This window comes from Hippoglossus stenolepis, chromosome 4, assembly GCF_022539355.2.
Source record: "Hippoglossus stenolepis isolate QCI-W04-F060 chromosome 4, HSTE1.2, whole genome shotgun sequence".
Lineage (NCBI taxonomy): Eukaryota > Metazoa > Chordata > Actinopteri > Pleuronectiformes > Pleuronectidae > Hippoglossus > Hippoglossus stenolepis.
This window is the reverse complement of record NC_061486.1, coordinates 20,038,720-20,055,229: the sequence shown is the minus strand read 5'-3', so window position 1 is coordinate 20,055,229 and position 16,510 is coordinate 20,038,720. Positions and strand designations below refer to the sequence as shown.

General features: G+C 40.6%; 1 protein-coding gene across 3 annotated transcripts in view; it reads left to right on the top strand.

The window, feature by feature from the left end:
- The first annotated feature begins 3,158 nt into the window (after positions 1-3,158).
- Positions 3,159-16,510, top strand: part of sez6b (seizure related 6 homolog b) — a 190,948-nt gene continuing 177,596 nt past the window's right edge. For 2 of the 3 annotated variants that reach the window (XM_035155213.2, XM_035155212.2), the window contains exon 1: positions 3,161-3,572. In XM_035155213.2, the coding sequence (XP_035011104.1) occupies positions 3,500-3,572 (73 nt within the window). In that variant the 5' untranslated portion in view covers positions 3,161-3,499. Of the gene's footprint in view, positions 3,573-16,510 lie in introns of all 3 variants that reach the window. The other variant, XM_035155214.2, reaches the window with a different exon arrangement.

Below are 16,510 nucleotides of genomic sequence, written 5' to 3'. Positions count from 1 at the left end.
ACACATAAGAAGAAATGATCCATCTCTCGACTGAAGGTCAATCATGTTCCCTGAGGCCCACCCCCTCAGTGACAGCTGTTACACCTGCCTGGCTTTCTGTTCTCTTATGGCATACATTCACTAAGTATTGTAATCTCTAATTTCTCTAACAATGGGTCCTTGATTTCAGACAGATTCTCAGTTGAAACAGGAAGCTGTTGATTTTGATGCATATTGGCCTATAGTTCATGAAGCAATTATCAGCTCTGAGTCAATCCAAGTGTTTTAAGAATGTAATGATCCCTTGGTTATTACTGGCTGGCTATGACACAAAATGCTCATATTTTGGACCCATATCATTAGGAGTCGGGTGAACACGGCACTAAAAGTAAACAAGCTCTTACATCACACCAGTCTTATTCATTACCTAGAGAGTGATTTACAAGGGCCATGGACACTTATACAATAATACATCAATAAGAGACTTTTAATCTAAGGCTCTGTTTTATTTCAATTATAAATAGAATAGATAAACCCTATAGGCAGGGCAATTAATCACTTATGAAGTACTGATTGATGCAGTGTACTCCAAGCAAGTAACTGTATTTTACTTTATGTATTTTGTCTGTAACCTCTGGTGTACTGTCTTATATAGTCATGATGTTTGTATATGTTCTTTGTCTATTTGTGAACAAACGTTAATAATAATAATTTAAAAAAAACTTCAGTCTTATTCTCCTGGTGGAAATGATACTGCGTAAAGGAATAGTTCACAGAAAAAAGAAAATTCACTCATCTACTCACCACTATACGAAGTAACTGGTGACCTAGACTTCAAATGTAAAAAAACAACAGAATAAAAACATAAAACTGCCTCCATACTGCTCCTGTTGTGTCATCCAAATGTCCTTAAGCCTGAAACAGCGTCATTTACACCATGTTTTTAGCCTAAATGTCTGCTGTTATCCTTCTCCTTGCTGGTCTCATCTCGTGAGGACTTGCAAGTATCTCGATACTTACTGCTGCAGGAACTCGCTATTTACTTCAATTGTATTGGATTTGGCTGCAATGCTGTTTGCCCCCGAAACTCCGAAAGTGTTTTGTGGACTCAAACACGTCACCCAACCCTCCATCAGCATAATGGTGAGTAAATGAGTGGATTTTTATTTTTGGGTGGACTATCCCTTTTATTTTGATCCGAGGTTCTGCTTGTAAGACTCATTTATTCAAGTGATTGCTGTCGAACTTGGCAAACTGCTGCCAGTTGTCATTTCAGTGTGAACTGCTGTGACCCTCCTCCACCCTTCACATCCAGCACCTGGGTCGAGCTCATCAAGGTCCACTCGTCATCACATCCAGATCTTCAGTATTCTCTTCATCCCGTCACCCCCAACAGTGTCTACTCCCCTTCAAATATTATGGCATCACAATGGGGTGAATTGCCAGAGTCACATCTCTCACATTTCTCCTTTTGTTAGTACACATGGGGCTAAAGAAAATAATTGTTTGTTCTCTCAGAATAAGGCTTCTCTGATACTGGCTGATACAAAGTTATTATATTGTTTAGTATCTGATATTTTCCCCAGTGTCACATTTATTTCTCTATTCATGCAAATAGTCTGATGGGGGATTGTTTATATAGCAGTTTTATGATACTAATCTAGTCTAAAATGATCTAAAGAGCATGTTATTTATTTAAAAACACAGGGTTCTCTCTTTCAATTTTCACTTTTTTTAAAAGATGGGGGCAGTAAATAATAAATAGCATGAGATACCTTTTATTACTTGTGGACAATTCTTTTTTTGATTCTTTAATTAATTTAATTATTCAGCATTTGTTCCCCAAAACTCTACTACCAGGGCTGTCATGATGAGATATTCACTACATGATAATGTAGATTTTACAATATACTATTATAAAATAATATTTTATCAGACACTTTCATCTTTAGGTTTTCTATTTTGTTCATTTTATTGGAAAAAATCAATGCAACAAAACAAGATGTTTACTTCACAGCAGAAAGAAAAATAAATGATTTAAGAACCACTGCACCATTTACACAATTTACTTTAATGTGTGTATTATCAGCATAACAGCAACTTTTTTTATCCTATTTCTTTATTTTAAATATGATTATCATCATTATCTCTATAATTAGACACTCCTGGTTAAAGCATCAGAAAGAAAAGAAAATGATACTCTATTTGAAAATAAATGTATATAAAATGACAGACAAAAATGAAAACAAGTGCCAAACTTACTCCTTTCAGGGATGGGCTGAATAATCGGAACACCTATGTATAATGTGACAGCATCACAAACCACATTCACCACAATAATCATACAAGTGATCAACATTCTTTAATACAGAAACAAATTCAAAGTTCCAACCTTCATGACAGGGCGCATGCTTCACAGAGCTGTTCTATCAGACTGCACATACTGCAGCTACTGTAGATGACAACATACACTGACAACTGCAATATAAACTGGAAATGGATCATAAATTAAAATAATGCATCACTACTTATTACAGTTGAGTGATTATTTAAGTGTAGTTTTAAACTCAGGACATTTCAAACTTCATGATAGGAAAGATTTACAGCAGTTGTGTTTTCTAAGCTAGCTTTAGCTAATGTAGAGGACAACATGAACTGAAAACTGCAAGTATAAATAGGGACATGTGGGGAAAAAAATGAATACTTTTACTTTAGAGGAAAGTACCCATAATTACTAAACAACTAGAAAAGTAAAGGTTTATATTAACTTACATTAAAGAGTAGTTTTGAATGCAGCAGCAGGACATTGATCACAGTGCTGTTTTCTAAGACAGTATTAGGTTTAGTTACAGTATAGAGGACAGCATGAACTGAAAACAGCATTTTTACAATTAAAAGGCTTACAGAAAATAACCAGTAATTTTACTTTAGAGTAAAGAAACCACAAGTACGAAATAAAGTAGAAAAGTAAAGGTGTTAGTCAGGAGATAGTTGAATGCACTTTTTTTATCCTTTATTTTTACAGTGTTGTGTCACTACTCTCACTTAACTACAGCACTTTCCCCGCTGATGAAGTGAATTGGATTCATTGACTTCCCGTGTGCACTCAGTGATTGAGTAATGTAACATGTAATTATCACGGACTAGTTTGTCCCACACTCGGAGCGTCGTGTGTTCCACTGGCCGACGCTAGGAGCTGTCCGTGGTGCTGAAGCGCGGTGCTGCTGCCCGGAGGAGGAGGCGCTGATCGCAGCAGCAGCAGCTCCGCTCTCTCCAGCCTCCAGTCAGTCAGCGGAGTCTGTGGTGGTGGCGGACCGAAACTAAAAGCCCCCCTTGTCTCTGTGAATGAGTAAATTCACACGGACTCAAGCCAGCGAGAGGAGCGCTCCCTGTGTGTCTCCGTGTGCGTGTGTGCGGGAGCCCACAGTGTTTCAGTGCGTTTCAGGGAAAAGAAAGTGTTGATCCAAGGACGTTCACTCTGGACCGAGAGCTACAGACGCGTGAAGCGGAGGAAACCGTGATGAAGGCGCTCAGAGATTATTTCCCTCTCCTCCTGCTTGTGGTGGCGCTGGTGACAGAAACGGGCGCTAAAGGTAAGATGAATAATTATTTACTCCCTGTTTGTTTGTGTTTATTTGTTTGTGTTTTAATTCTGTCCTCGTGCTGAATGAGAGAGCTCTTAACACGGGCTTGTACCTCGCTGCTCCCAAATGAGATGTTTCTGTTGTGGATCTTTGTCTCTTCTCCGCTCCGTTTCCACCGCGCGCAGTCTCCCTCCATGTGCTCAGACAGCGCACTGGTTCTCTTCATTCATGTGATGAACACATGCTGTGGTAGTTTATCACGTTTTATACTGGATTGTTTTCGTCTTATTCTAGTAGAACAGTATATGTAAAGTGTACAGATAGCACACAACCTCAGACACTGTTAAAGTTAAGACACAGGAAGTACTCAGACCCCTTCACTTTCCCCACACTTTATTGTGCTGTGGATTTAATAGTATATGGATATATGGTCATGATACCATGACAAGTTTTGCTCATCCTTGTATAATCGATTTATACTTATTTATTTTTATTTATTATATCTATAATATATAAAATGATTTGTTTTTTTCCACACATGCTCTACAGGGCTTCAGTCTGGTCATTGGCAGTTTGCTTCAGGTTGTTGTTGTGCTGAAAGGTGAATAGTCGCCTCAGTCTCAGGTTGTGTGCACGCACAAGCAGTTTTCTTCACTGTATTTGGCTGCATTCATCTTTCATTACTTCAACTGTGGCAACTCTCCCCTCTCCCCTGCCACTAAGAAGCCCCTAACCCCCAATAAGATGCTGCTGTCACCACCATGCTTCACAGCTGGGTTTGTATTCACCAGGACCATGAACGGTGCCAGGTGATTGTCAGACATAGTTTGGTCTGATGACCAACTCTAGTAAGAGTCCTGGTTGTTTCTAACTTCTTATTTTTCACAAATCTTTTAGGGTGTCTGTGCTCCTGGTAACACACACAGCTTTTAAAGTTGTTTACTTCTCCTGAACTGATCTGTACCTCACTGCAACTTTATTGTAAAGGTCTTCAAAGAGTCTCTCCGCATGTCAGGACAAAAGCAAAGTCATGTTTATTTTGTGTGAATTGTGGGACCCTGTATAAACATGTATACCTTTCTGTATACACATGTATGCTGAGTAGGATGATGACTTAATACAGAAAATGAAATATCTAGTGTGATAACATGTATAAAAAACTGTATGAGTATACTTTCCAAAGCCTTTGTAAATAGACAATGTCCTAATAGTTACATATTCAGATGTCATTTTATAGTTTCATTATTCTTGTCTGAATTAAAAAAATGTCAAGAATAAAAAAACAAAAGTCAAGTAGGCAAACAGGCTGATAAAAATGTCATTTTCTAGCCTTGCAAAAAACAGGGCTCCAAATTAATGCAACCTATCTCGTGGTCCTCTTGTCAACGTAGTGGAATGGCTGATAGTGTTTTTGCAGCCTCCCTGCATTATTCATGTCCCCTGACAAAATAGAGATGGCTAGAAAACATGGTTGATGTCAGAGAGATGGCTCCCTGGATAGTTGCAGCGATTTGAACAGTCACTCAATATTTTCCTCCTCCTTGCACTGCAAATTAACACCCTGGGATTTATTAATAAATCACTTCCCACTCTGTAAAATATTGGCATTAAAAAACTATTATCCAAATATCATACCAAGGCCTCTTTGTATTGACAGATGACAGGAGATGAAGTTATCTGCTGACACACTTTCTGCTCTGTCAATCATCTTTTAATTGGACGTCTCTGTGTAGACACAGCTGACTCCACAACCTTGATATTTATGTTTGCACCCATGTCTGTTTGTTCAATTCTCAGCAAGATTACACAGAAAGTACTGAAAGCATTTGCATCAAACTTGGTGGAGGGACGGGGCCAGGGAAGATCCATCGAATAAAATCTTCAAACCATTTTTCTCTACTCTGTGGGATTTTATTAGCATTTTTCAATATTTGCATCAAGTTCTCAGGGTTGATTGATATTTGAAGTAAATAAATCAGACATATTTATGGTGTTGATCTATGAGTTTGTTGAGTTTGATTAGTTTTGTTTAGATTATCAGACTACTTCCCTTTCCCCCCTTATTTTTCTTCTTCGATAAGAGCTGGTCAGACGTGTGTATGGCAGTTTGGCCTTGGCGGAGGTATACGCTCTACTCACTGCTATTTGTGAGGAGGCTGTTTTGGTCGCTTAAACCTGTGTTTGCATAATAAAATGTGTTGACAGGCTTTGTGCATTCAGGTCCATATTCTGGCTGCTGACATGGTGGTGATTTTGTGCAAAGAGCAGACGATTGATTGTGACGTAGATGGATTGGGCTGCTCACTGTTTTTAAATTCTTAAATGAGAGTCTGGTAAAGTTGGGAGTTGAGTTTAATGGTAAGAAGTAATAGTTGTTTGAAAAGGTGATGCTATCATGAGAGGTTGAGCAGTTATTCATTTTGTTTTATTCCCCCAGCATACATATTTGGGGGATAGAGTGGTTAGTATATCTGTCTGACCATCCGTCATTTCATTTCAGAAGAAGAATTTGAAAACCATTTGGGATTATTTCATGAAATTGAAGTGAAGTGCAGCCTTTACGACTTCATGTAACTGTGGTAAAGCCAAATCATCACTGGTCAGTAGCAGAAGCAGATACAAAAGGAGGATCAGGTTAAAAAAACACTGTCTTTACTACAGAAGCTTTGGTTCATGAGAATCAGTCCAAAAGAGGCAGACGCATCAAAATCGAGATGAAAAAAGGCAAAACTCTAGGAATATAACACATAGGAACTAGACTGGCTAATGCTGGCACACATGAACTGGCAACAACCTTCGTCTGCTGCATTGACCGTGTCTGAAATGTGAGGGTCTGGTCTTTTTATTGTGTCATCAGCTTGTCCCGCCCTTACAGCCGTCGCCTGGCAACAGAGCTACAGATGAGAGCATTCTTTGATTGACCTCTAAAAATAGTTTTTTTTTTAACAATTGTGTTAGCTGTTTGGTTGAGTTGAAGCCGAAAATTGAATGTAAAAATGAATTCTTCTTACGTTTTCACATCGCTTGCCTAACCCTAACCCTCTTTGAAAAAGCCCAATGAATTCTGGGATATGCTGGGCTGGAGAGGCTCCTCCTGGTAGAGGTTCCGTTGTTTGGGGGTGGAAGGACACATTTGTCATCCTCAGTTGAAGGAGCCTTGGAATTGTCTAGTGACGCAATCCGTCATCAAATTCAGCCCCCAAGGAGGCAGCCCCCCAAATTGAGACACAGCTAGACACTTTCTTTTGACACCAGTACCCTCCACTTCAGTAGTATACATAAATATAATATTTGTTTTCAAGCCAATTTTAAACTGTTCATCCATCAGCAGCCTGTTAAGATTAATACGATTAAGGAAGTGCTATTCCTGCTCCAACAGACAAGTACTAACCCTCAGCAAGTCAAAGCTCAGATTAACGTGGGCCATCCTTCACCCTGCCCCCTGATTAGACTGCGGTCAGTAGTGCCAACACCCTGTGGCCACTTCGTCTGGCTGCCACTATGATACTGATATGATGCCACCACTATGATAAGGATTCATAGCTCCGCACTATCACCCATGCAAATAACAGTGTTTTTTTAAAGCATCGTTGACATTAAAATAAACATGACGTAAACATAGCATGTTTTGAATAAGTGTTGGCTCTGTGGTGATCATCAGTAGCTGACCTTGAACTCTGACCTCTGGAAGTTCCGCCACAGGAATATGTGAGATGAATTCAATCAATTTATTAGCTCAGTCCAGTGGTGCATGTTTTATCCCATTTACCACAAATTCCATGACTGTGACCATCATCTCAAGGATGTCACATTGCATCTCAGCATTTCAGATTCATCTGCACTCACAGCTACGAGACTGTGACTCAACAGACATGAAGGCAAACTCGATGGTCACTGTGACGGAGGCCATAAATGATGCACATTTATTCAAAAATGTAAATCTCTGCATTACAAAAATATCCAGACCCTGTGCCGTCCTGTTTGCTTTAATTATCCTTGGGATGTGTCAAGAACTTGAATTCTGGCTGTGTGTGTGTGTGTGTGTGTGTGTGTGTGTGTGTGTGTGTGTGTGTGTGTGTGTGTGTGTGTGTGTGTGTGTGTGTGTGTGTGTGTGTGTGTGTGTGTGTGTGTGTGTGTGTGTGTGTGTGTGTGTGTGTGTGTGTGTGTGTGTGTGTCCTTGCAATTCGCACTGCATGTCAGGACAAAAACCAAGTGATGAAGTCCATCAAAATCTCCATTCCTAAAGCTTTGTGTGTTCCCAGGAGCAGAGAGGCCTCAGACATAGACGTTTTGGAGCCACGAGGAGCTGAAAAACAGAGACTGGAAAATAATTCTAAATTTGTGGTCAACATATATTTTATGGAGGAACTACACAAGTGCTTTAAAACATCTCAGCCTATAAACAAGTTTTATATATATATATATATATATATATATATATATATATATATATATATATATATATATATATATATATATATATATATATATATATATATATATATATATATATATATATATATATATATATATATATATATATATATATATATATATATATATATATATAGCACTTGTAAGCATTGCCAGTGTACAAGCTATTAGCCTGATGAAGTATCTGCAGTTTGCAGTAAATCACAGTGCAGACAGTCACTCGTGAGGTGACAATGTTGCCGTTTCAGCTTTGGGCCAGTTTCAGCTCCGTGAGTGATCAGCCCTGCGTCTCCTTAATGGTTTACCCTCGCTGCTACACTCGCTGCTGATTGCTGCTCTGCTATTCATCAGTTCTGCTCTCGCTCTCTCTCCTGTTACAGAAGTGTGTGCTGTCTGAGAGCAGCAACGGAGCGAGTTATGCCGGACCTGAAATCGCAGCTGTTTTGATGATGTCCCTGAGGTTTTGGGGTCAGAATTACTGTCCTTTTCCCTTCAGATTACCGCCCAGATAAATACGTTGGCCTTGACTGACCCACAGCAAGCGATGCCCCTAGAGTCCCACCCCCAGGGTCTGCTTGCATAGCCATGGCCTGTCATCATTGTCAGCGCTCTGCTGGGAGAGCTGCCTCAAACTAATGGCTGCTACAAGGCCAACAACAGCAACGGCTCAGTGCACCAAACACACACACATTGTGGGGCTGTTCAGTCCTGTTGGAAGGAGTGCAATCTTAAACAACCTACACACACACACACACACACACACACACACACACACAAACACACCCTGTATACAAATTTACTGACAAAACAGAGACAGTTCTGTAACTGTTTAAATTACCGTGATTAATGGATCTGGATTAAAGGATGGCCCCATTGAACCCCCTGGTTCTCTCACTCTGAACATTATTTATTTATTGGTTACTCATTTAATTGTTAAACTGATGAAGCAAAATTACTTCAAATTGCATTTGAAATGCTTGTTCTATCCCCCTGCTTACAGTTGTTGCACTAACCTTGACTTAAAACCTTGATATTTTGTGTGTTTGGGTTGAATTGCGAAACATTTTGATTTTCTTTTTTCTCCCTGAAGCGTATTTTTCGAAGCTAAAACCAAAATGTTTCCCAGCATTCCCAGCTCGGCTTCCCACCAGTATCAATTTTTGACTGGCCACCAAACCAGGATTGTAAAGATATTGACATTAGAGCATTCTCACACCTACGTACCTTCTTTGGTTCAGACCTTTGGATCTTTCAGTCAATTCTGAAACAAAACAGGTCTGAAACTTACTCGTACCACAGTCCGCACCAATGGCCTAAAGTTCAGTCAGATCCAAAGATGTGGAGGCCGCTCGCAGGCTTGTCCTCCAACAATACAATATTTAAATAACGAGGATGTTCGTTTGTAGTACTATCCCTGAAGTTGTTGATGCTAGTAGTAATAACATAATGATATTACAGTGGCAATGAAATTAACGAAATTAAAACATAAAGGCTGTCGATGTGACAACCCGCCAACAACAGATGCACAACCGGCTATGAACCAATCAATGTCAAGTATAGTTAGACACAGCCCATGTATGATGACAGGACGTACACATGTCATACAAAAGTCTTGTAATCAAAACTAACTGAATCAAATGTAAACAATGTAACAAAGACACAAACCTTGGTTTAGACCATTATCCAGACTTTCAGGTGTGAAAACAATGTCAAAGGCTCCAGATTACTTTGGAAGCTGGTGTTTTGTGGAATCCGAAATTACTCACTACTCACTCTATAGTGCACAAGACGAGAGGAGCGAGAGCAGCAGGAACAACCTGACCTGTCATATAAATGTAAATACGCGCAGAGCAGCACATCACAGCACAAAGTCTGTGAAACAAGATTATTTCTACATTTAAAGATGGTCATGTTTTAATTATTTAAGTATTATTACTTTGTGTAAAATAAACATTTAAAATTTATTGTGGGATTTTTCGTTGGTGAAGATTTCTCATGAAGTATACAAAGAGGCTGAGTTGCAGTGGTAGACTTTGTTTATTCCAACTTCTGCTGCAGCTTTTATACCCTTTGATAAACAATAAACAATATTGTTGCCAGTGCTGATGTGTGCATGTTTCCTTTCCCGGAATTCCTCACTTGAGGTGTGTGTGTGTGTGTGTGTGTGTGTGTGTGTGTGTGTGTGTGTGTGTGTGTGTGTGTGTGTGTGTGTGTGTGTGTGTGTGTGTGTGTGTGTGTGTGTGTGTGTGTGTGTGTGTGTGTGTGTGTGTGTGTGTGTCAGATAAGGCTACCTCTGGGAGTTGTCTTTTCCCATACTGTTGCCAAGTTCTGTCAAAGAATGTTGTGTAACATGGTTTATTTAGAGGTCTAGCTAACCCCACTATAATCCCCCCCTTTTGGGGTCCCTAGACCCCAAACTATCTGTTAGCAAATCATTCCACAACACTCACAACAACAAAATCTCACTCAACAAAACGCAGTGTATACATAGTGGCCGACATTGTTGTTGGTGTAAATCATAATCCTGCATCAATGACGTCATTACTGGAGAAGAGAAAATGTGCCAAGTGGTGTCTGAAAGGTTTTTTTTTCTTTTCTGACTCTATATTGAAGTGACCATATACACTACCGTTCAAAAGTTTGGGGTCACCCAGACAATTTCGTGTTTTCCATGAAAACTCACACTTTATTTATCAAATGAGTTGCAAAATGAATAGAAAATATAGTCAAGACATTGACAAGGTTAGAAATAATGATTTTTATTTGAAATATTAATTTTGTTCTTCAAACTTTGCTTTCGTCAAAGAATGCTCCATTTGCAGCAATTACAGCATTGCAGACCTTTGGCATTCTAGCTGTTAATTTGTTGAGGTAATCTGTAGAAATTTCACCCCACGCTTCCTGAAGCACCTCCCACAAGTTGGATTGGCTTGATGGGCACTTCTTGCGCCATACGGTCAAGCTGCTCCCACAACAGCTCAATGGGGTTGAGATCTGGTGACTGCGCTGGCCACTCCATTACAGACAGCATACCAGCTGCCTGCTTCTTCCCTAAATAGTTCTTGCATAATTTGGAGGTGTGCTTTGGGTCATTGTCCTGTTGTAGGAGGAAATTGACTCCAATCAAGCGCTGTCCAGGGGTATGGCATGGCGTTGCAAAATGGAGTGATAGCCTTCCTTATTTAAAATCCCTTTTACCTTGTACAAATCTCCCACTTTACCAGCACCAAAGCAGCCCCAGACCATCACATTACCTCCACCATGCTTGACAGATGGCGTCAGGCACTCTTCCAGCATCTTTTCACCTGTTCTGCGTCTCACAAATGTTCTTCTGTGTGATCCAAACACCTCAAACTTTGATTCGTCTGTCCATAACACTTTTTTCCAATCTTCCTCTGTCCAATGTCTGCAATTTCTCGCATGGAATAGCCTTCATTTCTAAGGACAAGAATAGACTGGCAAGTTTCACATGAAAGTTCTCTTTTTCTGGCCATTTTGAGAGTATAATCGAACCCACAAATGTGATGCTCCAGATACTCAACTAGCTCAAAGGAAGGCCAGTTTTATAGCTTCTCTCACCAGCAAAACAGTTTTCAGCTGTGCTAACATAATTGCACAACGGTTTTCTAATCATCCATTAGTCTTCTAAGGCGATTAGCAAACACAATGTACCATTAGAACACTGGAGTGATAGTTGCTGGAAATGGGCCTCTATACACCTATGTAGATATTTCATTAAAAACCAGACGTTTCCACCTAGAATAGTCATTTACCACATTAACAATGTATAGAGTGTATTTCTGATTAATTTAATGTTATCTTCATTGAAAAAAACAGTGCTTTTCTTTGAAAAATAAGGAAATTTCTAAGTGACCCCAAACTTTTGAACGGTAGTGTATATGTATGTATAAGTGTAACATAGCATATGCTGTAAACTGCTCCTTAAGGTAGAAAAACTTTACTAAAAACGTTCTCTGAGGCACTGCTAGTTTATTAAAAGTTTTTTATTTAGTTTTATTTAGTTTTAGCCTTGAGATCCTTAGGATCTCAAGGCTAATATGACATAAGATATATTTCAAGTACAACACACATCATACAGGAGTTAGATTCTAGCCAGGAACATCTCACTCTGCATCTCAAAGGCAAAATTCCACCCAAAAATCAAAAAAAAAAATCTTAATCTTTCATTGGTCGAACTAAATTAATGATCCAATATTGTATTGTGCTATTGCTGAAACAATGCAAGACACATTGTAAGAAGCCTTTTATCACATGTGCAACACTGAGCCTGTAAGCAGAAGGCTCAACCTGAGATCTCAGTAAAATAATCTTGTAAGACATCGAGTCTGTGTCCATCAATCAACCAATCATGGCCCAGACATTTCCTACACAGGGCTGGTCTGTTTGGAAATAATGTGACTCTACTGATTTATTTTCTGTCTTTACACGCAGAGCACCATGCTGCTAGACTTGATCATATACACGCTTAGATTTACTTGTTTGAATTGTGGAAAAAAAGGTTTATTTACATCCAAAGACTTGTTTGTTGATGGATTTCACACATCATTAGTGAGAATTACACCAGAGACAAACCGTGGTTGCTTGGCAGAAACAAGTGTTGGCGACTGTTTTCAATTACACTCCAACCATTACAGAACAAACACATTTATACTGTAAAGCCTGAACCCAAAGTCCTTCCTTTATCATATAATATCATCCTGAATGGAAAACTGTAGGCTATTTTTATAACTGAAGGGCAAGTGGTCACAGCTTTCTGATCTTCTTATAACATGTCATTTAAAAAACATGAAGGGAACACTTAATCATCACAGTATAAGACCAAGTCAGTTAAACTTCAGGCATATCAATCTGTCCATTCAGGAAGCACAAGTGATTGTGAATCAATTTCACCTGCTTTGGTGCAAATGAAAATGACAACAGGTGCAATGGAGAGGCAGAGGCAAGACAACCCCCAGAAAGGATATGGTTTTACATGTGGTGGCTACAGACAGTTGCTCTCTCCTTATTCTTCCTGACTGATTCCTCTCTAGTTATCTGTTCTGCTAGTGTCCTTGTCACTACTGGTAGCATGAGGCGGTAGCTGCAGCCCAATCAGATAGCACAGGTAGTCCAGCTCCTCCAGGATGGCACAGCACAGTCTCAAGAGCAAGGAGGAGATACCAGGAGTCTGTTACACCAAACTGTCAGAAACAGACTCCATGACGGTGGCATGAGGGCCCGACATCCTCTAGTTGGACGTGTGCTCACAGCCCAGCACCGTGCAGCTCGATTGGCATTCGCCAGAGAACGCCAGAATTGGCAGGTCCACCACTGGCGCCCCATTCTCCACACAGATGAGAGCAGGTTCACACTGAAGACATGTGACAGGCGTGAAAGAGACTGGAGACGCCGTGGTGAACGTAATGCGGTGGGTTAGTGATGGTCTGGGGATGCATATCCTTGGAGGGTCAGAGACAACGGTTCCCTGAATGCTGTTAGGTACCGGGATAAAATCCTCAGAGCGATCATCAGACCTTATGCTGGTGCAGTGGGCCCTGGTTCCTCCTGGTGCAGGACAATGCCCTAGTGTGTAGGCAGTTCCTGGATGACGAAGGCATTGATGCCATTGATTGGCTGTCACATTCCCCTGACCTAAATCCAATTGAGAACCTATGGGACGTTATGTATCGGTGTATCTGACGCCACCAAGTACCGCCACAGACTCTCCAGGAGCTCACTGATGCCCTGATCCAGGTCTGGGAGGGGATCCCCCAGGACACCATCGGCAGACTATCAGGAGCATGTCCAGATGTTGTCGGGAGTGTACACAATGATGCGGAGGCCATACACACTGCTGAGTCACATTATTGCCCTAATGAAATTCACGCAAGTCGGAAAACCCTGTGATTTCAGTTTACTTTGATTCTCAGTGTGGTTTTGAATCCAGCCTTCAGTGGGTTGATGATTGGTTTCCATTGACATTACATCATTTTGTTTTCAACAAATTAAACAATTTACAGTACATCAGTAAAGAATTTCAACTTGAATAATTTGTTCATCAACTGGATGTGTGATTTAAGTGTGTACCTTAAAGCGGCCCTGTGTGCGAGCTGTGGGCCTGTGAGAGCTTATTCAAAAGATTGACTATCTATTTAAAAATCTAACTTGAAATCCTCTTTCCTACGACTTGAGAAGATGATTTTCACACAACAATTTTTGCATCATCTTCAGATTAAAGTCACCATTGTGCCTCTCGTGTGATAAGCAACACTTTCTTCCTTTCATCCTACCACACACACACACAAATACACACACAAATACACACGCAGAGCCTGTTCCCACCCCCTTCATCATCCCTGCCACGGCAGAAAAGCAATTTGCTCTCGGTGTCACTGATCTGATGCAATCAGCACTGCTTCACGCTTTTGAATAAGGAAAAGACAGCCGCGAAGGACACTGTGTTTAATTAAACGACGCACTTTTGTGAATGTGATGATCATATAATTTGGGTGGTGGAGGATTGTAAGGGTGCGCGTTCAACACCTGCTTTACGATTACGACTGATTAACCTATCCAAACTCGCCTGTTGCTCTCAACAAGGGCTATTCAGGCTAATTGTCTCCGAGCCTTTTCCTCTTTGAAGTGCTCGGTTGGAAATGAGTGTTATCAAAATTCAAAACTCCCTCTCACAGGAAATGGGGGCGCTGGGTTCTTTACACACAGCTCCTGACACCTCCTGAGAGGAGCTGAGAGGGCCTAGGGGTGGAGTACTTTCATTTTCCCTTTTCTCCGTCTATCGCCCCTCTTTGCATAACAGTCCCTCTGAAGCGAGCGTGCACTTGTGAAGTGTTTACCCTCGTCTCTGTCAGTCAAAGCTGGTTTCCTGAAGGCTGCGTTCATCTGCTTTACAATATCTCTGTCTCCTCCCCTGCTTGAGATTCCTCATGACACAGCCCCTCTGACTTAAATTAGAGACTATGCAAATGGGATGTGATGTGCTTTGAACTGCACCTGCTTTATGTGTCCCCGTCACATCCCACGTTCTGTCATCTTTGAAAATCGCTGCGGCTCTCTGGTGAATTGGTCTTTGAATAACACGCCGTGATGCCGACAGACGCACAATGAGCTGAATGTCTCTCATTTGGCTCTAAATCTGACAATAGAACATTCTCTAAATCCAATTCTGCTCACAGATACACTTAATTCCACTTTAAGTCTCAGAAATAATTCCCCTGCTCCCCAGCTGCTGCATTAATACTTAACACGGCCTAATTGATAGTTGTCATGTTACAGCTGCCACTCAAACATCGTGCCCTTGGCAAATGTGGATTTCTCTGGCAAATCAATGGCCGGTCTGAGTGATGCTGGGCTTGATGCCTCACCTCGACCCGAGCAGCGATCGGCTCACTCTCACCGGCTGCTTCAGCATAATATCAATGAATCATGCAGCTCTTATGGCCTGTAACTGCCACAGACTGTCACAAGCTAGTGAGGATTTAACGGACGATGGTCAGCGGGAAGGGATCAACAAAAATATTCACTATAAATCAAAACATACACAACACTGTACCTCCCTTGCTTTTATAAATAGCAGTTAATCAGTTGCTATTGTAGCTGACAGAGCCGGACTACCTACCCTTAAAGAGGCTGTCTGTGTGGGAGTAAGTTTGTGCTAATTCATTTGATTTATAATCTCATTTGGGCGTATGCATCGCCAAAACACTACTAACACTAATGGCTCAATTTTAATGATCTATGCACATGGTCTAAAGGGCATTAGTGAAAGTGCATTTAGGTTGTGTCCAAGTCCACTTCTGTAAGTTTAAAAGGTGTCTGCACCTGGCACATGGTTCAACAGAGTTATTCTATGCACAATTAATCATGGGTGTGGTTTGGATGTAACATGCAATGAACCAATCAGAGTGCCATCTCCCTTTCCCTTTTAAAAGCCAGGTTGTCAGATTGCTATGATAATGGCGGGGAGAAGATGCTACTCTGCAGAGGAAATGGCCTGTGTGCTTTCACTCTGCACAGATCTGCGTGTCTGTGTGCCAATGTTGGCACGTGTTTCAATCGTGATAATTTGCCTTAAAATAACAGTGAATCATACTTCCCACTGTCAGTTGTGCAATTGCTTTCTACTGTTCGATAGCAAAAAGCCAACAATGTACCTGACACCTCATGCTAAAAACAGCAAGCCCATTAATGCTGACAACGTGGGTGCGTGTGTCAGGTTGAAATGAGTAAATACACTTAAGTGTCCCACTTTGTACGACTGTGTGTCACCACTTCAACATCTCCTTTTTTGTTGCACAATTTTTTGTTATTCATTTCTAGGAGAACATTAATATATTTACCAAATTGCATGGCAATCCATCAAAACATTGTTGTTGTAACACAACTGACTGTTGCAGGTTGGGGTAGCTATGGCTGTGTAGTGGAATTAAAGGTTTGTAAATGAAGGACAACTACTTACTAACATATTCTCATGTGCAATGTAATCCTGACCTACC